The 25,003-nt window shown below is 47.6% G+C and overlaps 7 protein-coding genes across 7 annotated transcripts; 2 read left to right on the top strand and 5 right to left on the bottom strand.

The window, feature by feature from the left end:
• Positions 1-121: 121 nt before the first annotated feature.
• On the bottom strand, positions 122-785 carry PHATRDRAFT_14988 (predicted protein; the record flags this gene model as incomplete). Its single annotated transcript, XM_002182723.1, has 2 exons — positions 122-488; positions 658-785. Coding segments are annotated over 2 exons (495 nt in total), but the record flags the coding sequence as incomplete, so codon positions are not given.
• Positions 786-1,952: 1,167 nt separating this feature from the next.
• PHATRDRAFT_14937 (predicted protein) lies at positions 1,953-3,263 on the top strand (the record flags this gene model as incomplete). Its single annotated transcript, XM_002182850.1, has 1 exon — positions 1,953-3,263. A coding segment is annotated over one exon (1,311 nt), but the record flags the coding sequence as incomplete, so codon positions are not given.
• A 1,865-nt stretch (positions 3,264-5,128) lies between these two features.
• On the bottom strand, positions 5,129-5,882 carry PHATRDRAFT_6437 (predicted protein; the record flags this gene model as incomplete). The annotated part of the gene is made up of 2 exons (XM_002182722.1): positions 5,129-5,617; positions 5,736-5,882. Coding segments are annotated over 2 exons (636 nt in total), but the record flags the coding sequence as incomplete, so codon positions are not given.
• Positions 5,883-7,216: 1,334 nt separating this feature from the next.
• PHATRDRAFT_48293 (predicted protein) lies at positions 7,217-7,736 on the bottom strand. The gene has a single exon (XM_002182721.1). The coding sequence runs from the start codon at positions 7,726-7,728 to the stop codon at positions 7,246-7,248; it is 483 nt and encodes a 160-aa protein (XP_002182757.1). The 5' UTR covers positions 7,729-7,736; the 3' UTR covers positions 7,217-7,245.
• A 318-nt stretch (positions 7,737-8,054) lies between these two features.
• PHATRDRAFT_48292 (predicted protein) lies at positions 8,055-9,417 on the top strand (the record flags this gene model as incomplete). Its single annotated transcript, XM_002182849.1, has 1 exon — positions 8,055-9,417. The coding sequence occupies exon 1, from the start codon at positions 8,194-8,196 to the stop codon at positions 9,415-9,417; it is 1,224 nt and encodes a 407-aa protein (XP_002182885.1). The 5' UTR covers positions 8,055-8,193.
• A 2,838-nt stretch (positions 9,418-12,255) lies between these two features.
• PHATRDRAFT_38713 (predicted protein) lies at positions 12,256-14,029 on the bottom strand (the record flags this gene model as incomplete). Its single annotated transcript, XM_002182720.1, is given in 4 exon segments — positions 12,256-12,561; positions 12,581-12,793; positions 12,829-13,241; positions 13,264-14,029. 4 exon segments carry the CDS (start codon positions 14,027-14,029, stop codon positions 12,256-12,258), a joined length of 1,698 nt encoding a protein of 565 aa, XP_002182756.1.
• Positions 14,030-16,881: 2,852 nt separating this feature from the next.
• PHATRDRAFT_38712 (predicted protein) lies at positions 16,882-24,305 on the bottom strand (the record flags this gene model as incomplete). The annotated part of the gene is made up of 9 exons (XM_002182719.1): positions 16,882-16,928; positions 16,979-18,039; positions 18,085-19,425; positions 19,456-20,287; positions 20,415-20,502; positions 20,727-20,991; positions 21,515-22,752; positions 22,899-23,845; positions 24,128-24,305. The coding sequence occupies 9 exons, from the start codon at positions 24,303-24,305 to the stop codon at positions 16,882-16,884; spliced, it is 5,997 nt and encodes a 1,998-aa protein (XP_002182755.1).
• Between the last annotated feature and the right edge of the window lie 698 nt (positions 24,306-25,003).

Genomic DNA, 25,003 nt, shown 5'->3' with positions numbered 1-25,003 from the left:
AATAGATTTTAGGCTCTAGCTGTTATTGTTTTTCGTTGATTTCGGTTGTCTCTTCACTGTCAATACGTACCATAGCCGTGTCCCTTGACTTGCAGCGCTACTGCTAAAAAGGGGGCACGTTCTAGTCCAGAAAGAGGACTGTTACCAGCATGTCCAGTTTCTTCGCTTCCTTAGTAGCTTCGATTACCGTTGTGGATTCGTGAAAGGCGAATGAAATTAGCTGGTCCGTTTGCGACAGTAAGTAAGAGTTGCAAATACGTGATGCAATATCTAGACTCATTTCATCGTTTTGTGGCATAGCGATGACGTCGTCAACCTTCTTCAGTAATGCTTGACTATCTCTTGTCTGTTTCGACATGGATTGCGGCAAAACTACGGTAAGCAAATCTGGACGTTCAGCACGGAGAGCTCCACGAATCGCGGCCCCGTGAGTCCCTCCCGCGCCAGAAGTATAAACGTGATTACCTGAAAGTACCAAAGCATAGGCGCTGAGCCGGCCAAGACGTGAAATAGAGTAGGAGCGAACGTGCGTCCAAGCATGGTTCGAATTGATTCCGTAGCCCATCAAAGAGGACATAGAGTACGAGTGAAAATCAACAAGGACTTTTGAGCAACGACCAATAGACAGCGAATCTCCTTCCTTACGAAAAAACTTACAGTAGTTCAATGATTTGCTGATGCAAGAAAGAGCAGTGGCGTGTACCAAGAATGCAATATTTTTGAGGACCTTGTTGTTGAATCGCGGCAAGCTCTTTGAGAATCGAGGTGACGGAGCGCTCTTTTTCAATTAACTTAATCTGGGGGTCGCCAACGTTGATTTCTCGTTCGCCTGCAATGCCCTCGGATGGATCGTAGCCGCCAACATCCTTATCGATCTGTTTCTTGGCGTTTTCAGGTGAGAGACGATGATCGACCTGTTCGGAGGTATCGGAATTCGAAAGTGATTCTTCGTTCCTTAAAATAGATGCGAGAACCAAAGGCTCACTGCGTCCTGATGATACTTGTAAAGGGTACCAACAAAAAGACGCTGACAATGTATTCGTGTGGGCTTTGCTCGATGGAATGAATGCTTCGGCGGAGAAGGAAGCCATAGCTATAGCAGAATAGGTCGCAAAGTAGGCGAACAGTTTGCGTAGTTCAAAAACCCTCCCCACAGTCTTTCTTCGCGTCATCGTGACCACCACGCGCGTTAGCAAGGTCTTTTGATTACGCCCTTCAAAGTCCCAGTATTACTCTGACAAGCCAAACGTCTGTCTATCTCGAGGCCTGAAGACGAGAATAGGAGGATTCCGTCCAAAACCAAAGATTTTGATTTTTGCTTGCATGCCGAAAGAAACCGCCGTATGACAAACAGTCGAGAATTTGCAAGGTGCCACATGCAGCTCATGTCGTAGACGACAAAACAAATCTTAACTGATATACACTTATACAAGAGATTGGCAGAGCGATTGTGAAACGTGAGAACGCATTTTTGGTGGCCATCTGGGACCGAACAAACGACCAGAGCGTCACCAACACGATTAAATCATACACGAATAGAAACGCATCCACCGCTACCAACAGTATAAACCCAACATGATTTTCAACATCAACGGACCTCACATTTGTCTCGCAAGAAAATCTACCTGTCCACCATGGGATTTCCGAGTCTGTTTCGGTTCACTGCCAAAAAAACATCTTTGTCTATTGTTTCAATAGGACTCATCTGGACAAGCAACAGAATGCTTGTTTCCGCATTAAATCGAATTGCAGTCATAGGAGGAGGCGCGAGTGGTGAGTGCCTGTGACATTCAATACTTTGTTTGAATACACTCCGGTCGACCATTCCTCGGAGGATCCGGCTTTCACTTGGTCATCGGAACTTATCGACATCAAAAGGTTTCATTGATTCTCACGCGTTTCACGATGTAGGAATATTTGCTTCGATCGCCGCGGCCGAGGCTGGTGCCATTGTGACGGTGCTAGAAGCTGGCTCCGATACGTTGTCGAAGGTGAAAATTTCAGGTGGAGGACGATGCAACGTCCTGCACGATACCGCTAAGGCTGTTCCAGAACTCCTTGCCGGCTATCCTCGAGGGCGTCGAGAACTCAACGGAATCCTACACAAGCACTTCTCGCCCAAAATGGCGCAAGAGTGGTTTACCAGTCGTGGTGTAACACTCAAGACTGAGAATGACGGTCGCATGTTTCCAACCACGGATAATTCGCAAACTATCATCAAGGCGCTACTGGAATCTGCCGACGATGCCAGCGTCTCGATCAAACATCGTGCCAAAGTTGAAGAAATAAAGATAGATGGAAGCAAATTTGTTGTTGATTATCTACAAAAGAACCAAGGTTCTGAGAAAGAGAGTTTCTCTCGGGCGTTCGACGCTGTGATACTCGCTACGGGATCGGCACCCATCGGCTACAAGCTAGCGTCGTCGCTTGGACTTGATATGGTTCCGACTGTACCATCTCTGTTCACTCTCAATGCCAAGCTCGACGTCAAAGAAGGCGGTGTCTTGCACGGACTCTCAGGCGTATCGGTGCCATTGGGGAAAATTTCGTACCAAGTGCTTGCTCAACAACCAACCTTGGAGGTCCCCGGGGATATCACTATAACGACGAATACGAAAAAATCTGTTTTGGAGCAACAAGGTCCTTTGCTGATAACCCACCACGGGTTGTCAGGGCCAGCGGCCTTGCGCTTGTCTGCATTTGGAGCCCGAGAGCTCAATGGAGCGAATTACCGAGGCAAGTTGACTGTACACTGGGCACCCTCGTTGGGAAACGTTGACGACGTTTTCGAAGCGCTGTGGATGATCACAGGGACAAATCCCAAAAAGACTGTTTCTAGTATATGCCCACTGTTTTTGTCTGACGGTAGTACTGCCTTGCCGCGCCGGTTGTGGGCTTCCCTCGTCGGATGCTCGGGCTTCGCACTTGACCAAACCTGGGGACAGGCTTCTAAAAAGATAACGCGCCAGCTCGCTTTATTGGTAACAGCCTGTCCATTGCAGCTAACCGGAAAAGGAACATTCAAAGAAGAGTTCGTGACGGCAGGGGGTGTTGATTTGAAGCAGATGGACATGAAAACCATGCAAGTCAAGTCGTGCCCAGGTCTATTTGTATGCGGTGAACTTCTGAACGTAGATGGTGTGACCGGTGGATTTAATTTTATGAACTGTTGGGGGACTGGGTATGTAGCGGGTAGCAGTGCTGCTACATTTTCTGCTCAATCTTTGCCTTCCAATCAAGATTTTTCATTGGTTGAAGATTAGAGAAGATCGTTCAGGAAGCTGAAATATTTCGTGAAAGTGATTCGCTTAACACAAGTACAAGTGGTGACTTCAATGGCTTTGAGTATTATTGTTCAGACTCGGTAGGCAATTGTTTCCTTCCAAGTCATCAGTTTACGCCCACGTTCTGTCAACTCAAGAATCGAGATGACCCAAATATTTTTCAATCTAAGCCAAAGCAGCCATGTTCATTTGAAAAATTTGCGACGCCCCACAACCTTGGAAGAACTGGATGAAATACTTTCAAATCTTTCCACATTTTTATGCCAGACGCACGGTTGCAGTCCTTCCGAAGATTCTTACTGCTGGTCTTCGAGTGTGTCATAACTTTGGCTTTTTAAGAGGGAAACTCCAAAGGACGACACTACATTTGACAGGTCTTACAGTGCCGGGTTGTTTTCCGCTTATCTCTATATGGTGTATCAGCTAATAGTACCACGCATGGTTGAGCCGATGCGTCAGATTAACGGAATTTTATCAATTTTGACTTACCTGAATTGGCTGTTCTTGCGCATAATTTTCACGCACTGCACGTCCAAAGCTGCTCTCAGTTCTTTAATACACATGAATCTGCTCTTCTGAGGGTCCGCCTGGGCCCTTTAGTGGACTTCGCTAGCGTACGTGTGAAACAAATGTGACAAGAAAGCGAGGTTTCGACGGTACCGTTGTAGCGAGAAACGGCCGGACCGAAAATGTGTCGCACCTTCAAGGCAAGAGGAATCATGACACTTCAGTCTGTCGTCAAATTTGGGTGTTTGGATTAATCGGGAACATTCAGTTTCCTTTAGTTCTTTTTTGACCATCACCTACTTGTCGATCAGCTTATTCCCTTTCTGGAGAGCCTATGACAACCATTGGCGGGATCCATAACGCCTTTCTCGTCAGCAAAATGGATAGTAGTATCTCTCCAATCGGACTGGTTTCTTCCTTATTCGAGGAGCAAGACGACGTCGGCGTTGACTCCGCTCACAACTCTGTGAAGCGACACTGTCCTACGCTTTCGCGTACGTTAAGTTTTGGTTAATATGGCAAATTGATATTGTTACTTCAGCAGACCTGCTTCTTCATCGCTCTACTCTTGTTGGATACTACATTGGAATCGTTGGTAGTTTCAGAAGAACTAACTCTGTTTTCTCTCCAGCCATCTACATATTGGTAGATGGAACACAAGTATATTTATCAGCACTGGAATGCTGCTTTCATGTGGATTGTATACGTCGGTTGTATCTGTTATTACGGAGTGTGGTGTATATTTAGGCTGCATGCAAAAGATACAAATGGAGACTTAACTCAAAAGGGAGGGGAAAAGACAACTGCGTTAGAACTATCACGTAGACCTATTGCTTATTTGTAAACATATGGGGATATTGCTCTTTTGCAGCACGTTGTTGCCCTGTTTTCAGCACGACACAGTCATGTACAGCAGCCAATATCGCTTCCACTTTTGCCTCCGACTCCTCCTCCGTGACACTTTCATCATCATTCATAACAGTCTTCACAAGAGCTTGGTGTTGAATGGGACAAACAATCTTGGCCATACAAATAGTCAAATCAACGCTTGCTTTGGAACACTCCTTTTCGGATTCGCAATGATCAATCGCATGCTGCTCAGTCCGACACTCCTTTAACATCTTGGAAAATGAAGCGGCCAGCTTTTTCGCGTCCTTGGACGAGAGTCGTTCAGCTTCCTCGTTTTCCGGTTCCTGAAATTTTTTACGTGCGGTAGCTTGAATACTCTCCCATACCTGCACTGATTCGGATACTTGCGATCTCATCGTTTCGGTGGGTCGCATCGGTAGAGGCTCAAACGGCGTAGTATCTGCGACCCGGCGAGCGTAAGGCATGGCCAACACCCGGTTGTACAGTTGTACTGGACTATCGAGCGCGGGACGTACGTCCACCAAAAGAGAAGGTGTTGCTTCAGCATCGCTCAACTCGGGCAATGCTGAAGAAGCCTCGTCCCGTGCCTTTGTATCGTCGTGGTAGTAATCAATTACGTACCGCACAGTTGTTCCATCGGCCCGCAGCACAGTCCAATCGTGACGGTCATAAGGCATCGGGTGCCCGAGCACGTAATGCTTAAAAGCCGCTTTCGGTGACAAGTCCGACGGCCGTCCTTGAAACCTCAACAGCTTTGGAAGTGTCGCAGAGTTGGCGCATAGCACTTTCTCCCATTCCAAAACTTTTTGCCAAGTCTTTTCGTTCATGTTGTTGTGCAACGCCACGACGCTGATAATATCATCTTCGTCTGTATCGCCCAGTTTACCTTTGCGAGCCAAGGCGTTGTAAAACATTTGCGGAGATGGATACGTCCACGTGGAGTTGTCCGTTCCGCCCTGTAAAACCGAAAAGAAAGCGTAATATCAGCGACAGAGCAACTCGCTCGACTCCCTCATTATTTTTGGACACAAACACTGGGTTTTTTCATAGTCTCCTAAGGCAATGCTCACACACCTTCGGAATTGTACTGTGGACTCTCTCCGTGGGTAGCTCTTTAGATTGTCCCGGTGCCGGTAGCTGATTGGCAATTTTTGGCATGTTGTTTTTTGGATCGATCGGCTGCGAATAAACATTGTACTCAGAATGCTTGACTGGACAGCCATCTTCCTTTCTAGCGTTGTCATGACTGACAGGACACTGATCAGATCCTGTACCGTTCGATGCGTTCAATACTGACTGCGAGGATGATGGCACGCCATCCTGCACAAGCTGACGCACTTCTTCTTCCGCGATTGGCTTCTTTCCGCTTGGCCCATGAGGAAATTGAGGACATGTTAAAACCTTCCACCAATCAAAGGTGTACGACCCATCCCCACGTTTCATGGGACATCTACTCTCATTGGTGACTCCATAGGCGTCCGAGGCGGCTACTTCGATAGCTTTGTTTAGCGTGGGAACAGCCGATGGCAACTCCCTATGCTCTTGTTCAGCCCTCATTTCATCTTCATGTTTCGACAACCCTCCTCCCATGATTTACAGGTAGTATGAACTGCTAATCTTGAGATGAATTTACTGCCGATGACATGTAAGGCTGTAAATCAAAAACTTGTTACGTAAATGTTAGGATTCTCTGGTATCCCGGTGACTCAATCGTGCGTCTGCGATCCAACGATCGATAGGTCTTCAGTGAAGAGTCTTCACTGTTCATCAAAGTCAACATTCAGAGTCAGGGATGGACGAAAGCAAGAAAACTGTTTGGAATCGCGGAATCGAAGATAATTGTGTGCGCTCTGTAAAAGATGCTGAACGTCAGAAAGATTTCGAGACTCCTGATTCCCGCTTTCCCACGTGTCGTATATTGTACCATAACCAGTTGCGTAAGAGGCTTCTTCTCGCAGTCAACAGATGGAGCAGCGGGGATGGGAACGTCCAGAACTTTACATACAAAGCAAACTTGCTGTGACTGTATGAGTGTGAGTGGGTGAATCGATTCACTGTCAAAGTCAGTTAAACAGCCATGGGAGGAGGCGGCTGGTATTACGTACCCAAAGTAAGTGCTCTTACGTGAATACTCTTTACATGATAAAGATTTGTTTTTATTAATTTGGCAATTACGTGGTTAGTGTTGGGTGTGATCCGCCGAAAATGATCCATCACGAACCATCACAGTATCGTTCGTCGACTGCGCGCCACCATTATTAACATCCACCCCTTTACCAATTTGTTTAGGTATGGTCTCCTTCTGGAGGTTGGTGGCCTGCTCCAGTAGCCTGGAAGCGAAATACCGGAATTGCGTCCGCTGCGATCCTTATCATTGCGATGGGGATTTTTCAGGTCTCCGCCGCAAAGGAGCGGCGTCCTATTCCGCCCTTTCGGCACATCCCATCTCAGAGATGGTGTAAACACGCCGTCGAAGACGACCCCAGTCTGGCCAAGTGATTGTTTACGCCAGGCATCGAATAAATATTGCGAGTAATTCGGCAGGAACTAACCTTAATAGAAATACAAGCTATTTTATTTCTAATTACCAGAATTTATACCAAGGACTCTTACGGTTCGCTGCTTCTTGTTCAGCTTCCAGTTCTTCGTACTTGTCAGGATCGAACTCTCCGGATTGGAAACTTTCCAGCATCGAAGTGGCTTCATCTGACGTCTGAGCTTCGCGATCTTGTTTTACCTGCGCAACAGCAGCTTCTTCTTTCAGCGCCGCGAGCGGGTCGTCCTTATCCCCTCCGGCTTGCCCAACAGCATTCATAGAATACCAGGCCACACCAACACAAAATGCCAAGAGAGAAACAGCAAGCGCGCCGTTTTTCACCTGTGTCTCATGAGGGATCGCGGCTTCTTCTTCGGGTAATGCAGTGGTTTCGCCGGCCAAGGGCGCTTTCGGTACAGCGTTCGGCTCGTTGGTAGGTTTCGATCGCTGAACGAAGGTTCCAACGCGATCTTTTGTGGAAGTAGACGACAGATAGCGTCTAGTAGACACGAAGACAGCTCGGCTGGCCATGGTTCCAATCACACAAAAATAGGGAATCTACGGTCCAATATCTACCAGTGTCTGGTATTTCTGAGTTGGAGAAACAGTCCGAAACTGGAACCCGGGTATACCGTGCCCGCTCTCACGGTGAGCCCAGCCCCCTTCGTCGCACAAACAGCGAAGGGTTCAACTAATGGTGTCCATCGCACATCAGACTGACGGTGACAGTGAATGAACCCAGAACCCCTGCCCCTTCCACGCCTCGTAGTGGCGACGAGGGAACGAAATCAATGCAACCACACCGCTCTCTTATCGAAACACGCAATCCCCTCTCAACGGACACTATGAGGCCAAAGCCAAGCTGGTCAGGGGGTGAAGCTGATATTAACGCGCGTTTTCCTCATTCCGTCCTCGTATCTCTTGCCCCCTCACTCGCCTCTGTCACGATAGAGCAAAACCAGAAACATCGACTAATATTGTAGAAACGTTCTTCCAATGGCAGAAGAACAGACGTACTTGCGAGTGCGACGAAGACGTAACGCTGGCACGGCCTTGACGATGATTCGGCTAGAAGGCATTGAAGATAGCCGAAAACGAGATCGAACTGACGATGAAGCTATTCAGGATCTGACCGCATCGTTATCATTGCAACACGACGAAGCGCAGCCCCGAAAATTGCGCAAACGATCTACCGTGTGGCGTCGTTTAGACTCGACTTCAACTGAATCAGAGGAGATCGACACAAAGGCCAAGCGCCGTTCGTTTCGAGTTATTGACGCTATTCTGTCCGATGATGAATTCACTGATCTCCCTCTTGCTGCCGAATTACAACGTCACAAGCGACGACGACTGAAGCTTGTAGAAACAACCGAGGACGCCCCAAGTCTACTAAAAGCGCAAACTTCCGCTCCGTCCGTCGCCAAATCACTGGGGTACCGAGTTTTGGACCCGCTAAGTCGACTTGTTGATGACTCTCTGCAATCCGTTCATCGAGGGGAAACAACGATTCAGCAACACATGAATTTGATCTTGACCGACTCTAGATTAATGGATCAGTCTTGGCTAGAATGGTGTAACGATAAATATGGAAATCTTTTGCATTCCTGCGCTGTGTGGAATGAGGTGCAACATGCGACCGATCTCTTATCCCGTAATCTGGATAACATGGCCGACACTTTGGATGCTGAAGGGCGCACACCCTATCAAGTCGCACAGCTTTCGGGCAATACGCAAATGTGCGCTGTATTGGAAGCCTTTGGGGCAGATCATGGCAACTACGTGTACGATATTTATTGTATGGATGATGAGCCGTCACTTAATACTGATGCAGAAGCCCCGGATGCCCTAATAGAAGAGCCAATTGCTTGCTCATTGTTTGGTGGGGTAGGCTATTGGAACGAAAAGGGTAAGCTAGTTCTAGAAATTCCAGCCGGAATCAAAGGAAGTGCTACTGCACAATCCAATCAAGACGAAGAAGACTCCAATGATGAATATTGGATGGGTAATGATTATCCTGATGAGGATGCGTGGGGTGAAAGTGATAGTGATTCCAATGATCCTTGTTTGCCGGATGTTACATATCGAAGGCGTATTGTTTGTTTTGGTGAAGACCAAAATAGCTCCCAGTCAGCACACGCGGGATCCGACAACGGAGAAGATGGCTTCGACGCAGCGTACGGAATTGCTCTTCAGAATGACATTGACTACGAATACGGGTGAATCTGTTTCAGAGTCACTGTCAGAATGCTCGGTTCCTCGTTTGTCATCACCAGGCCAGGCCGCCTTGTTTCCGGAAGTCTGCAAATAAAAGTAAGTGCAAATAGCTTGTTTCCGGTGAGAATTTGAGATCGAACGTAAATTGTCTTCCTTTGTGGTTTTTGCTTTTGCCTGGTTGGCAAACCTATAAATTGAATTGCCATAGAGTTTACTATGTTAACTATATATTTGACGTTTATGAGCAGCTGTTGAAATCTCAAATCTCTTTATTCACTCTGTGTTACATAGAATAACAATTACAGTTGATAGTCAACTTTGCCGTCGGGACTGGTCATGACACGCTTGTCGCCATCAGTAGAGACTGCGACAAACAGTTTGTTGCCGTACGTGACGCTTAGCCACCAATTGTCGGCCGCGCTGTCTCCAATAGTTAAGTTGGTTTCTAAGGGGAAGGGATCTCCAGACTAGTACTTGTATACCTGATAAGTTCTACCTGCTTACGAGTGTATTTGTAGAATACGACGAAAGAGTAGAAGTTGGGGGGAAAGCCTCGTAGAGGCTCCGATTGTTTAATTGGTAGGTTTTTAGATTGAGATTGTGAGACTAAAATATAGATTCCAAAATGAAACCTTTTGTGTTGGAAACAGAATGTACGAACGTAGAAACCCCGTAGCCAATGTACTGGCTGTCGAACCATTGACATAGTTTTTGTCGAGATGATTGGATCACCTATGTGATCGCCAAACCATCGAGTTCGGATGGTGCCAACAGTATCTGTTGACAACTTTCATCTAGGGAAACCGTATGGTAATCAGGAATATTTCGTTCCTAGCATATCAGGTTTGATAAGACGAGTCGTCTTATGCGCCTCATGCAACGGAACCAGAGTTGTGTATGTTGCAAACATTTGGGTGCAAAACGCAAATATTTGGTTTCCTATGAGACGCTTCGTATTTTCCTCCGGCATGCCACACACGGGTAATGAACCCGACGAGGACAGTCGACTGCGTCTGTCCTACGACAGAGCCAGGAAAAAGGAAATGGCAACGAGGCCAAGATCTAGAGCTAGTGAATCCTAGATAGATGTTCCAACAAACAATGCTAAGGCTAAGCAATTCTATCTACAACGTAGTATCAAATTGTAGCATTGTGTGGCTATAATTTATCACTTTCTTCAATCTTGTAGTCCGGGAGTACAAAGTCCGGGCGAAAGATTGGTTCCAAAAAATTTGAAAAGCGAAGGTCTTATTGCCCTTGGGTCAATAAAGTATGTGACGAACGAGGAATTTGTGTTGTGGACCAGGTAGGCATTTCGTCAACGTGTCGGCCAAATTTGAGCCGGTAGGTTCATGTGCAATCCGCATTGCCCCGCTAGCAATGCTTTCGCAAACCTTGTGATAAGAAATAGCATTGTGCTTTTTCTTGAGTACGGACGAGGGAATCGTCGCACTGGTGACAACACTCATGTTGTCACAAAATACATTTGCAGGACCGTCAATGGGTATACCAAGGACACATAGGTTGTAACGCAATGTAATGATCATTTCGGAAGCGATGCGCATAGCAACAAATTCAGATCCGTAAGTCGAGGCTTCGACTGTGTTTTGTCTCTTAGAGTACCAACAAATTGGTGTGCCATTGATAAAAGCGAGTATACCCGTAGTGGAACGTCGCGTGACGTGGCAATCTGCGTGGGCAGCGTCGACAAAGACAGAAACTTGCACAGCGCGCCCTAAAGGTGGAGGCATATCCGGGGGCAATTCTTCTTGTGCGTCGGGGTATTGTTCTTTCCAAGAAGGGTTGACAAAATTAATATGTGAAAAATCGCGCGTGTGCGGGTCGCAGAAGAGTTTGGAGTTCAGGTGACGTTTGAGGTAACCGAACATGCGGAGGACAGCATTATAATGTCCGATCCGTGGTCTTGATTTGAAGCGAGACATTAAACCGACTTCTTGAGTGATGTCGATCCGACCGAGTTCCGACGTCCATAGTAGAATGCCAATTAGGTTCATATAGTAGGTCGTGCGGTCATCGGTGAGGTAACCCGATGTATCTAACTCAGGGTGATATCCGTGAGGAAGCGGGGTCACGATGCGACTGCTGCTAGGCAGTTTTTCACCGAGCGTCTGCTCGATGTTGAGAATTGCGTTTGTTAATGTAAGTACTGTTTTGCAGACATGTACCACGCTTTGGTGCCATCGTTAAATGTATGCACTCCGGTGGTTGCCCCCAGAAATGTTTTGGGGGCAGAACCGCCCTTAAGTGTATAAGGGATATTTTCAAGCGCTTTTAAAATTGCTTTTCTGTTAGTATCGGCTGAAACGATTGTTAAATCGTCGACGTAACTGATAATATATTCATAATATTCAGTTTTGTCAAGCCTTTGTGCCTTACGAAACCACATATTGGGGTCCGCTTTAGACGATACAAAACCCAGGAATCTGAGGTTTTGTGCAAGATGAGAGTGCCATGCGGCACCGCTTGACTTGAGGCCATATAACGCTTTCGCGATTAATACGACTTTGCCTTCGTGTTCACCGAACTCGGGCCCGGCGATTGAGAAGACTTTTTCGCGACAATCGGCATTGACGTATGCATTTCCGATGTCAACTGACACAAGGTCAAGGTTATTGAGACTTGCAAGGAGGAAGCCAAGGCGTACGCTCTCGCGGGAGGCGACGCTAGAGTAAGTATATTCGTCTGGTGGGTCGGTGACGTGTCCGCCGGCGACGAGTCGGGCTTTACGCCGGAAATCCATTTTTACATCGAAAATGATCCACATGGGGATTCTTTTGTAGTCGGAGGGCGCTCGTTCTCCCTTATCCTTGATAGTGAAGGTTTTCATGCTCTCAAGTGTATCCATTTCTTTGCGAATTGCATCGCGCCAGAGGTGGTTGCCGTTTCTGCTTCCAATTCGTAAGCGTTGGGTACGTTGCGAGGGACTTCTATTCCGTATTTGTATCGATTTTTCTTTTTTCGCGTCTTGGCAGCACGGATCCATCGATCGGCCTTTTTCAGCACGGTGGGAGCCCAATAAGAAAAGGCATGTTCGGATAAGAGATTGTGGTCGGCCGCATATTTGGCCACCGGGTAGGGATTGCTCTCCTTCAAAGAGGTGAGGGGCTCCCAGGTAAATTCACCGTTGGCCTATTTTACGCGTAGAAACCATCCACGCGTACGTCCCTTGATGGTCGACAATATCATCAAAGGTGTACCATTCATTTCCGTCATCATCGACCTGCTTATAAACAGCATCAAGGAGAGCTTGGTAACCGTGGACTTCCTCGGTACCGTCGTCGAATTCGACAACGAAATTTCCAGGGTCGTCGTTAGGGACTGGAGTACCGTCGCGATTGCGCTTGATAACTCGGCCCTGGCGCTGAACCACACCCGAAGTGAGTAGAACGTCAGTACCAATATTAAGGAGGTGGGGTCCTGATCCGGTGAGTCGTTCTCGAAGAAATCGTCAACCGTGAGCCCGGGATCCAGTTGAATATGGTCATCCCCTTCGTTCAGATCGTATAACACATGTCTGTTACGGGTGTTGCCATCGCCGGGATCGTCGGATCGCCAAGCGACTTTCATCGCTTTGTCACGGCGGAAAGCCGGCGCTTTGATTTTGTTGCCGAGGGCGAAATCAGAAGGCTGATAAGTCTCCCTTATGGCGGCGTCAAAAGTAGCGAGGGCAGTCTGCAGAGCAGACGAATCGAGGTTTTGGAGGGGTGTAACAGTAGATCGAGTGATTACAGTACCCTTGTCCGTCAAAATATGGTAGCACAAGGCTTGGCCCACATTGGTTACAATACCTAACCAACGGCCGACTTTGGCTTTATTTAGTGGAAATTTGACATGGATTGTCAAAATACTGAACTGGTTCGAAAAATTCGAAAACCAGGATTTCAGAAATATCATGGGTGTCGCCAGTCATCGCAGTAATAGGCGTGATCCAGGCCAGCGCTTTTCGTGCCGTGTGGTTACGTACGAAAATGACGTAGGCAAGGGCGTAGTCCCATAATTGTTCGGGACACTTGGTGGTTTCGAGAACGAGGCGCGTGTGAATGCGCGCAGCACCAAATTCGTGTTCGCAACGATTTTGCCACGGAGAGTAGGGTTCAGTGACCGTCGTCTTTATCCAGTGACTGGAAGTAAATTTTTTCCATTCGCTAAGTGTTTCCACTTTCGCGTTATCGGTGTGCAATTGTGCAGGAATACCGATGTTGTGGATGAATTCGGCGAGACCCTGGTCTGCCGCGGACTCTGCTTTCATTAGGTAATGATAGATAAAGTAAGAGTCACCACAGACAAAACCCTGAGTATGGGTATGTCCACGCGAGGATTTTATAGAGGATTTAAAAGTATCACTATAAAGTGTGCATTTCAAACGTCGATACCGAAGTTGTTCAAACTTGGTTTTATAACGACGATGCAAAGGCATTTCGCCCGTGCGCTCCGCTAGTTGTGTAGTGGCGGTAAGAGTACGCTCAACTACTTCCATCGGCACATGTCCGAGAATTCGCCGTAATTTATCGCGGTCGACGTCCAACACCCGAGGGCTGGATATGGACGCACCGATAGTGGCGTATTTGATCTCGCGAACGACGTTGCGAGGGTTCATGTTACAATATACACCAATGTACACCGTATGGACAGAAGCGCTGTTAGGAACAGAGCCTGGTAAACAAGAGAGGGCGTTATTACGAACAACCGGCGATACACCTAAGGGACTTAGGGACTGTAAAACTCTACTTGTTGGCGACGCTCCCCTCGGGTTAGGCAGCGGATACGAGGACCTATGCGTAAACTAGCAATGCGGATCAAAGAACTTATAAAACAATGATTGAAGAATTAGTGCTATAAACTAATTCTTGTTGCTCCTCCGATTTGCCAAGATACAACAAAACCTGAGGAACAAACTCAAACGTACACAAATATCTTTCTTCCGTCATAGTATCCTTATACCATGACACGCGCTCACATATACTTATAGTGGAACCGGAAATACCTTTCATAACATGCATGCCGCGGGAAATGGAGCGCATCCATTTACATCCGTTAGTCAGGCAATAAGTATTGTCAGTCCCACTCCGTTGCCACTGTCAGAACACGACATGTTCAGTCGCGTTCTCTCCAACGCACGATACATCATTGTATCTAGGAATTTCATGCAATAAGACCGAGTTAACTTCCATACGACTCACTTCTCCCTTATGAAGACTCCAACCGCCGTTCACCGTGTTGACGTCTCGAGGACGGACATCACTAGGAGACATGTCGCATGGTACTATACCGTGACACTCCCCATTGGTCTGTGTTGTATCCCTCAAGGCCTTGGTATCACAATTAGATGTATCGCCATGCCAGAATAGTATAGGCTTAAGGAGAGGCCATGCCTGCTGGAAACCCCAATGCTTGCTGAGTACATCGGCAGGATTGTTGGCTCCCAAAATCTTTTGGAAATCCACAATGCCAGCAGCAATTGCCTTGCGGACTCGATGGTAGGACAAAGCGTTGTGCCGTTTGTTGATCGGTGATTGGGACTCCGTAGAACTTGTGATAACCGATTGGTTATCTCCAAACATAATAGTCTTGCCCTTAACTGTGACTCCTAGGTACCTCATTGTAATGCGCACATCAATGATTTGTTCAACTGCAATACGTGCAGCCACAAATTCTGATCCGTAGGTAGCAGTCTTGACGGTAGCCTGTCGTTTCGAAAACCATTCAAAAGGGGTTTGGTTTATGAGGTGGAGGATACCGGTGACTGAACGACCTGTAATCATATCATGATATAGGTTTGTGTCAACGTAGGTGGTTAAGACAACGGCCTTTCCCAAAGCCGTAGGGGCATCGTGGGGAACAAGTTCTTCCACATTTCCGTAGATGGAACGGGCCCATTCGTTGCTTCGGTCCGGTAGCTCAACGTAGTTGGGCTGATCGGTGCGCACACGGATTGCTCCTGCCTTCATCCTACGAAGGTATCCGTACATACGCTTAAGGCGATCAAGGTGGCCTTCACGAGGCGCAACACGGAATCGAGCCATGGTCATCACAGCCGTAGCAATATCAAATCGCCCTAGGGTGATAAGCCATTGTAAACTCCCAATCAACGACTGATATTGCTTGATACCATCTTCGTTTAGTTCGGGAGTGGAGTCTAACTCAGGATGGTCACCTTTATCCAACGGTGAAACATACTGTTTGGGTGACTCGCCGTACATACGTTCGTACTGCTCCATCATACGCGCGATATACTTCCGGGGGTGGTAAGACAAGGTTCCATCTTTGTCTCGCTCAAACGTACAACCTAGGTGGTACTGCAGTGGTCCAACACCTTTGAGCTTGTACTTGTGGACACTTTTAAGTTGTTCAACAATACTACCGGGGTCATGTGCTGCGACGGCAATGTCGTCGACGTAGACGGCAATATACTCGTAGACGCCTTGACTGGGGCGCATCCAAACATCGGAGTCGGCCTTGCTGGGTGTAAAACCCATGTCGCGAAGTGTGTCGGCGAACCTCTCATGCCAACGAAGTCCACTACTACGTAGACCGTACAGGGCCTTGTTGATGACAAGGATGTGACCGTTGAGGTCTCCGAACTCCGGTCCGGCAACAACAAAGACTTTCTCTTGGGTTTTGGCTTCAAGATAGGCATTCCCAATGTCAGCTCCCCATAGCCTCAAGTTATTTAGCTCGGCCAGGAACACTACAATACGGAGGCTTCGAAGTGACACGACTCCAGAGTAGACGCTCTCAGGAGGCACGGGGGTAAGGTGACCTCCGGCAACCATACGAGCCTTGTGCCTGCCATCATGTTTGACATCATAGACCGTGTGAATTCTGATCTTCCTGTACCCTTGTGGCGCGTTCGAAACATGTTTACCATTTAGAATAGCTTTACCTTTGTCGACGAAGGTATTGTATTCATGAAGCTGTGTACGCTCTATACTCTCGGCATCCTGCCATTTAGTGTTGCCATTGCGTTTGTCGATATCAACAGCGTTAAGATGGTCGCGAGGGATCTGGTACCCAAATTTGTAGGTAGGTACACGACGGATAGAGTGTGTGCGGCTTTGGTTTACAAGGCGTTGGAACTTCTTCTGGCGGTTGACAAGTCGTTTGAACTGTTTCCAACCCGGGGTATCCAGCAAACCTTGACGTTTAGCATAGGCTGCGCAAGTAATAGGATCGTCGGCACGTATAACGTCTAGAGGTTCATAGCTAGACTCTCCAGTTTCCCAGTTTACCAAAACATTAAACTTAGAACCTTTATAGTTAATGTCTGTGGTTTGAAGGGGTCCTTGGTGTGCCACAATGTCTTTAAACTTCCATTGCCGATCAGTATCAGTCAATTCCTTTTCTAGGTCGGTCTCGACTTTATCTAGAATTTCGTTGTAGGCGATGATTTCATCGTGTTCACCGTCATTGATTTCAACGAGAAATTGGATGTCATGTGGTTTGTCAGGATCAAGAATTTTCCTGGCAATACGTGCACGAAAATGCTCCCCATTGTCCTGGGTATCGGTTAAAAAGGTGCGTCCGATGAGATCGTCCGGGGTGAAACCAGGTAGCGTGTGGATGGCATAAGAATTTCCGTCCTCAGTTCTGCGCGACTTAATGAAGTTGATGGGCTTAGGAGGACTCTCCCCTTCATGTGGCTCAAGACGCAAATTGGGTTCACTAGGTTTCAACGCAGAGCGAACACTAGATCGGAGAAGGATCTTGTGGGAGTCGTTGGTGAGTACCTTGTAGGTAAGAGCATCACCAACGGAATCAGCAATTCCAACAAAGTGGCCCTTTTTTTCAGTTCCGTCGGAAGGAAAAGTAGGGTCTTCAAGTCGGTAGTAGATCGGTTCCCAGAAATGGAATTGAAGGAGTACACTAATATCAGGAGTACTACCGTTAAGAATTTCGAGGGGGGTGCGATCGTGCAAAGACTCATGGGCCAAATGATTAAACAAATAACAAATGTAGGAAACACACAATAACCAGGTAGAATTAGGTGCACCAGTTTGGTTAAGAATTTTATTTGCATTTGCTTCAACAGTTGCAATTCGACGTTCAGCATAATTTTGGTGCTGGTGGTTGGGCTCGCTTTGCCATTGATCAATGTGGTAAGCACGAGTAATATCAGAAACTTTCTTGCTGATCTCGGCTTTGGCACGGTCACTGATGAGTTTATCCATGGCACCCCGATGACGAATATTGTCTTCGAGTGCATTAACAAACTCTTTGTCTGTTTTCATAGGATAAATGTCGGTAACAAGCGATCGTCTACCGACAAATAATTGCGCAAATTTAGCGCTGTTATCGACAGCAGGTGTGTCCGACCAAATGGTATCGGTAGCCACAGCTTCGTTGCGCCGGTGAACATTAAGTGCCGGAAAACGAGACTTGAAATGTTTACGCATAGGTGCATTATAGACCTCACGAGCGAATTGCGTAGTGGCCATGATGGTTTTCTGGACTGTGTTGGCGGAGACCCAGCCAAGACAAGGACGCAAGGCTTCGTAATTGTGCGAATTGCGGGTCATGTCATGTTGATTTGGCGAGAGTATATTATCGATAGCCGTGGACCGATGAACAAAGTCATATGACGAGAAAATGTCAAAGGTCGCAACGTGCCTATGTCAGTATTCACCAGTTGAATTGAAACGGGGTTCAACGTACGGGTCGCTGGGAAGGTCCTGTATGGCATCATGCCAGTCTGTGACAAGGTCAATTTCGTTGTCGATAATGGACGGGTCCCAGTCGACATCGGAAGTAAGTACAACGTGGGGTAACGTGTCAAACTCTGCATTGGAAGGAGGTCTCATGTCCATATAAGCTAGTCCTTGACGAACGTGTAGGGGAATAACGTAATCATCTAGAGTTATGATACGTTGTTTACCGCCTAAAACACGGGAACGGTCCTCGACAATATTCTTGTAGTACTCAAGTTGAGCACTAGAATGGATCGTTTTTCCCTTTCCATGGTGGGCATACTGATGGAGTATGACAATGATGGGTCCATGTTGTGATTCAACGAGGCCAGCGGCGGTGACAATGTCCAAATCAGGCAAAGTATGGTCATTAATACCCGTGATGCTCGCAGAACGGCCTGTTTTGTTAAGGATTATAACATCGCTTCCGGCAAGTCCGCCGTTTGCGCCTCTGTCGATGAGGGAGGATGTAGTCTCTGCAACGGAGTGTCGGGAAATACTGTATTCGAGCATATTTGACTGCAGGGAGTTCTTCGAATTCTGCTTATAGGAGGAAGCTGAAGCGAGGACCTTACGAATGTCCCCATTTGCCATATTACTTGAGTGATCAGTAAGGTGTGCAAGCAGTTCCGTGTCGTTCCCGCAATCATGGAATTTATCATTGTCATTTTCGTGCAATGATTCGTCCGTTGATGAGGAGTGTCCCGTATCGGTTAAAGAATGGGAGTTGGCATGAAATGCAGATGAAGACTTGCTGTTGGCCGAGGCGTTTCCTTCTTTAGGAGAAGACATACCACGGAGAATCTCCTTTGCATCGTCGGACAGTTTATCCCACATCTCACGAGGAATATACGGTCGCTCACAATTGACATTGCTCTGGCGTTCTCGATTTTGGTCGCCTGCTCTGCGGTTGTGAGCATTCGCTTCGTAAAGGATGGACGGTGACAAATCAATGTCGTAATCGACGCCATATTCATCATCGGGAAAGGTAGTCTCAGTAACAAAGGCGCTGCGCTTGGATTTTGGGCTACGGGAATTAGAAAAATTGTTTCCTTTATCGTACAAAGTCGCGGCAGCAAGGAGTAGACTTAGGTAATTTTCATAGTTAATGGGAGACCCCCCTTTAGCTAAATCTAGATTCGCGGTAGTGTTGACTTGGCGAAGCTCTGAAACGTCGCGTACAGAGGACTCGAGCAGGCTGAGGCAAAGTTGTGGTGGCAACTTCTCTGTAACCGGGACCGTGTCGTTGTAAATGCGAAGATGATTTTTCCAATGCAAAATAAATGCTTCGGCGGTTCCAGTCCAGGAGCTGCCTTACTTCGCAGAGGTCAGGTATGACAGTGTGGTACCAGAACTGATCTTTGCAGCTGTGGATTCGGTGTAGTGTTTTACCACTTTTGCGAAAACAGTTTGTGCATCGAAATCAAAGGCATGCTCGCGGACAATGTTTTTACCCATATCCGTTTGCAAGCAGTGTTCTAGAGCGGAATAGACGAACTTTTTCTGCTCCCTGAATAGCAATATGTCATCTGTATTCGTAGGGGAGTAAGCTGGATCTAGGACATTATCAACATTGTGCGATACGGCGGTAACGACAAAAGTACGGTAGAAGTTGTCCCAATATCGGTCGTCCTTGAGCACCGGATAATGCGTTTTATCACGTATAACACCGCGTTTAAAGTCAGCGACAGCAGAACGACTAGAGTTTCCAACCATAGTCGAAGGAGTGCTTGATTGTGAACTGGGTGTTGGGACTGCATTCGGCAAATGAGTTGATGGAGACCGTCGAAATAAACTGAAATCTTCTTTCATGAGAGAGATGAGTTCGTAGTTCGAGAGGGGACCTCCTTTGTCGTGCGCGAGTTGACGTATCCAGAGTAGCAAGTAACGTAAGAGTTGTTGATGGCCCATACGTAACTTGATTGGGACAGGGGTTGCGTCACCTTCGGATGATACAGGGAGATATTCTAGAGTTTCGATTTGGCCCTCAAAAATACTAAGGAGTCCGTCTAGATCATCTAACTCATGTAGTACAAGACTAGAACGGATAGGAGATGTTGCCGGTAGGGCAAGGACCGTGTCAAGTAAATGAGCGAAAGCGCTTGCATTGGACGTTGTCCGCGTAGCGGTAACCATATTGAAATGGGTAACCAACCAGGTCTTGGGTTGGGCTGGATAGCCGGGTCAGATCTTGAGTTGGGCTGGGTAGCCGGGTCGGTAGCGTTCCGGGGTTAGGTCTTCCACTATATTTCAGGTCCTTCGCTGTAACTAAGCGGACTTCTTTATTTGACCCTACACCAGTGGACGTTGCCAGCACTGGTTCACTCCCTTCTACCACCTCGGTGGCAGTTTTACTGCTGTGCGTGATATCGCTCCGTGCCAGTAACTATCGAAGGGTTGATTAGTCCCCCCCCCGTACTCTTATTAACCGGTGAGTATACCCGTCCGAACCGGAATCAGGATTGGTCTTCCAAGCCTATTGGTATCGAATACCTCACTTGGCAAGAGAACCCGTAATCACGAAACAACCCACTGGCAAATCCAGAAGAAAACCTAGACGATTTCCAGTGCCGGTTATTCCGAGGAAGTAGGGAGGCCGAGACGACTTACTGACAAACCCTGAAGTACTAATGGGTTTTCAATACCAGTGGTCAGGAGGATGGTGGTAGCAGCTTCCAAGGATGCGGAACACAAGCCGATAAATGTCTCCTTAGACACCTCTGATACTTTATGCAACACAAACAATGTAGGCAGTGTTATCGGACGAGGTACGCTGGTACCAAGCTTGACGTTTCCTTGAGACGGACTCAAGGTGGGTTTACTAAATTCTGCGCGATAAGCAGCAGTGGTTTGACGAGAAACCAAGACTGTTAATCTGTTACAATATACACCAATGTACACCGTATGGACAGAAGCGCTGTTAGGAACAGAGCCTGGTAAACAAGAGAGGGCGTTATTACGAACAACCGGCGATACACCTAAGGGACTTAGGGACTGTAAAACTCTACTTGTTGGCGACGCTCCCCTCGGGTTAGGCAGCGGATACGAGGACCTATGCGTAAACTAGCAATGCGGATCAAAGAACTTATAAAACAATGATTGAAGAATTAGTGCTATAAACTAATTCTTGTTGCTCCTCCGATTTGCCAAGATACAACAAAACCTGAGGAACAAACTCAAACATACACAAATATCTTTCTTCCGTCATAGTATCCTTATACCATGACACGCGCTCACATATACTTATAGTGGAACCGGAAATACCTTTCATAACATGCATGCCGCGGGAAATGGAGCGCATCCATTTACATCCGTTAGTCAGGCAATAAGTATTGTCAGTCCCACTCCGTTGCCACTGTCAGAACACGACATGTTCAGTCGCGTTCTCTCCAACGCACAATACATCATTGTATCTAGGAATTTCATGCAATAAGACCGAGTTAACTTCCATACGACTCACTTCTCCCTTATGAAGACTCCAACCGCCGTTCACCGTGTTGACGTCTCGAGGACGGACATCACTAGGAGACATGTCGCATGGTACTATACCGTGACAGTTCATGACACGGTTATGGAAATCCGGTACCACGGATCCAGGGGAAACGGGTAGTGGAGGCCAATCCGGGAGAATGTCAACCGGTACGCTGTTGGTGTAGCAGGCACGACGAGAACGATCGTGTCGTGTGTACTTTGCTTCATTATCTTCCCAATCTTTACTGTTGGGGTCCCAAGGTTGGTCACAAGTGAGATCAATGTGCTGACAGTTGTCAAGCTCATGTTGAGTAGGTACGCGAGAATACAACAGAGATGCATGACCTTTGAGCTCAAACGGGATATAATCACCGTCGAGAGTTTCGATGCCGTGAAGGGATTTGCCTTGCGACAAGAATTTTGGAATGTCATCGGTTTGATGTCCGGCATGTCGGATTTGATTCAAATTAATGAGCGAGGTGGTCTGTGTTGGTCCGAGGTTCAGTGCCTCATGAAAGATGAGAATCACGGTTGTTCCGTCGTCATAATCATAGGCGGTTGCCGCCGTGACAACCGGAATCCGTTCACAGTCAAACGTTTCACCGTCATCATGAAAACCGCGAAGGCTGACTGATCGACCCGTGTATGACAATACAGAGTACCCGGCACCGACGCAGACGGTGTCTGCACCAGTATCAATTACCGCTTCACCATAATTGGTGGGAGTTTTTGTTCCGCGTGAGCGGTTCTGACGAATACGAACTAGTGTCGCATCGTTAAGTCGGAAATCCGACTTGCGCCAAGGGGCTTGATCGAAATGACTGCCGGAGCGGACCATACGATTCAACGATACGCGATTAGCGTACCGACCAAAGAGGACACCTGCACCAAATGTCACTTTTTTGGTGGTGACGTGGGGTGAAATGTCTGTGGGTGCGTCACGAAGTAGGGTTTCAGGGGTACTGGAATCTACTTGGACGTGAGTTTCGCATGTATGTTTACGAATAGGTTTTTTACTACTAGGCGGTTGTGAATAAGATTCAACGGTTGAACTAGAGTTATCTGTATCTGAGGATTTAGCCCTTTTGGCCTCACGGCCAGGGGGTGGAATACTGCGTTTTGCGCTCAAGATACTCTCCCTGATAGCTGGGGTTAGGGCTTCCCACTGCTCAGGAGGTAAGACGTGTGTTTATGAGGGCGAGAAGGTCTCTCAGCCCCCTTGTTCGACGGACGGTTGGACGAGCCACGCCGTTTCTTGTCGTTACCACGTTGGTTGCCGGTGGCTCTGCCATTGGTCTTTGTCTGACGTACGTTCCGTGAGTCGCTTCTGTCCTTGGAACTGAGTTTCGTCGCGGACGTACGCATGTAGTTGACGACCCGATTAAAATTCCCGTCATCGAGTCGCGCTTCGGCAGTTGCCTTATAAGGAAGGAGTGCCGGATCAGTAATCCCTTTAAGAAAGAAATTCGTTTTCTGAGCGTCCGAATAGCCCTCCTTGTTACGCAAAAGGGCATTGTTGGCAGAGATATGCCGAGCGACATATTTGGTGAAGGAAAACTGTTTGGACAGTCCTATATACACCGACTCCATGACTATCGCGCGAGCCTGCTCGGTAGTGAGACCCACTTGGCTCGTTCCTTCATAGAAGGCACATAGAGAAATCCAGGCACTGCGTCCGTCCTTAGTATGCTCGTGGGGCTCAACAAGTCCCCAGGCGTCCCCAGCGCTGGTTAGCGACATGAGAGTATAGAAGATTGTTGCGTTCCTGGTGATGTTGACAACTGGGGAGAGTGCAAACAAATCTGAAACGTCACGGGGCGACGTATGGGGTCCGGTTGGGTCGGCTTTCGAATACCGATCCGAATGGTGCGCGATGCACGCGGTAAAAGTGGACCCACTTGCGCCTGCCCACGCTTCGAAACCGTAACGAAAAGTGAGCCACTTTTTCTGCGAACCATCAAACGGTTCAGGCAAGAGGCTAGTAGCCGATTTTTCAGCCTTTGCAGCCGTCGTAGTCACATTATCATACGACGCCGCGGCTCTAGTCATCATCTCAAAGCGTAGCACGGAAGCCGTGAACTCTTTGGCGACATCGACTGAGTTGGGTGCGTGATGCATCCATTTTGCGAAGACGAGTATTCGCTTGGTATGCATGGAGCCCATTTTGAGCCGCATGCAGAGATCATTGATGTCCTCCTTCGTGAGAAGACGGAAATCATCAGATGATTTAATGCCGTTGTTGAACATTGCAGCCGCAACTGACAATGGACACAGATGACGTCACGGAGGACAACCATCAAGGCCTTTCGTTCAACACGGTCTTGCCGAGGAACGGAACCAACATTGCAGCCGCGATGACGTCACGGAGGACAACCATCAAGGCCTTTTGTTCAACACGGTCTTGCCGAGGAACGGAGTTGAGACCGTCACTGTCTTTAGACAAGTGAGGCTCTGCGTTGATGACGCTTTTCTCAATCACGCTGACTTCGTCAGACGTGTTCTTGCTGCGAGCCAAAGGCTTTGCAGTCTTTTTGCCATACCTTCATCATCCGAAGATGCCGGCAATGACGGTGCGGTGCCCGAAGGCTCCTGACCGTCGGAGGAGTCGAATCCTCCGAACTCCTCTTCCTCTTCGGATGCGGACGCGGCATCAGCCGGTGAGTCCGTCGCTGCGGCAGGGGCCGGAACAGCGGGAGTGACCTTCCTCGGACAACGCATTCGTTGTCGAGGTTTCAAAACTCAAAAATTAGAGCTGCGTTGGGTCTGAGTAAACTGATAAGTTCTACCTGCTTACAAGTGTATTTGTAGAATACGACGAAAGAGTAGAAGTTGGGGGGAAAGCCTCGTAGAGGCTCCGATTGTTTTAATCGGTAGGTTTTTAGATTGAGATTGTGAGACTAAAATATAGATTCCAAAATGAAACCTTTTGTGTTGGAAACAGAATGTACAAACGTAGAAACCCCGTAGCCAATGTACTGGCTGTCGAACCATTGACATAGTTTTTGTCGAGATGATTGGATCACCTATGTGATTGCCAAACCATCGAGTTCGGATGGTGCCAACAGTATCTGTTGACAACTTTCATCTAGGGAAACCGTATGGTAATCAGGAATATTTCGTTCCTAGCATATCAGGTTTGATAAGACAAGTCGTCTTATGCGCCTCATGCAACGGAACCAGAGTTGTGTATGTTGCAAACATTTGGGTGCAAAACGCAAATATTTGGTTTCCTATGAGACGCTTCGTATTTTCCTCCGGCATGCCACACACGGGTAATGAACCCAACGAGGACAGTCGTCTGGCCACTGCGTCTGTCCTACGACAGAGCCAGGAAAAAGGAAATGGCAACGAGGCCAAGATCTAGAGCTAGTGGATCCTAGATAGATGTTCCAACAAACAATGCTAAGGCTAAGCAA

Source organism: Phaeodactylum tricornutum, chromosome 17 (assembly GCF_000150955.2).
Source record: "Phaeodactylum tricornutum CCAP 1055/1 chromosome 17, whole genome shotgun sequence".
NCBI classification, from domain to species: domain Eukaryota; phylum Bacillariophyta; class Bacillariophyceae; order Surirellales; family Neidiaceae; genus Phaeodactylum; species Phaeodactylum tricornutum.
Note: the sequence above shows the minus strand (reverse complement) of the source record. Positions and strands in the feature narration are given on the sequence as shown.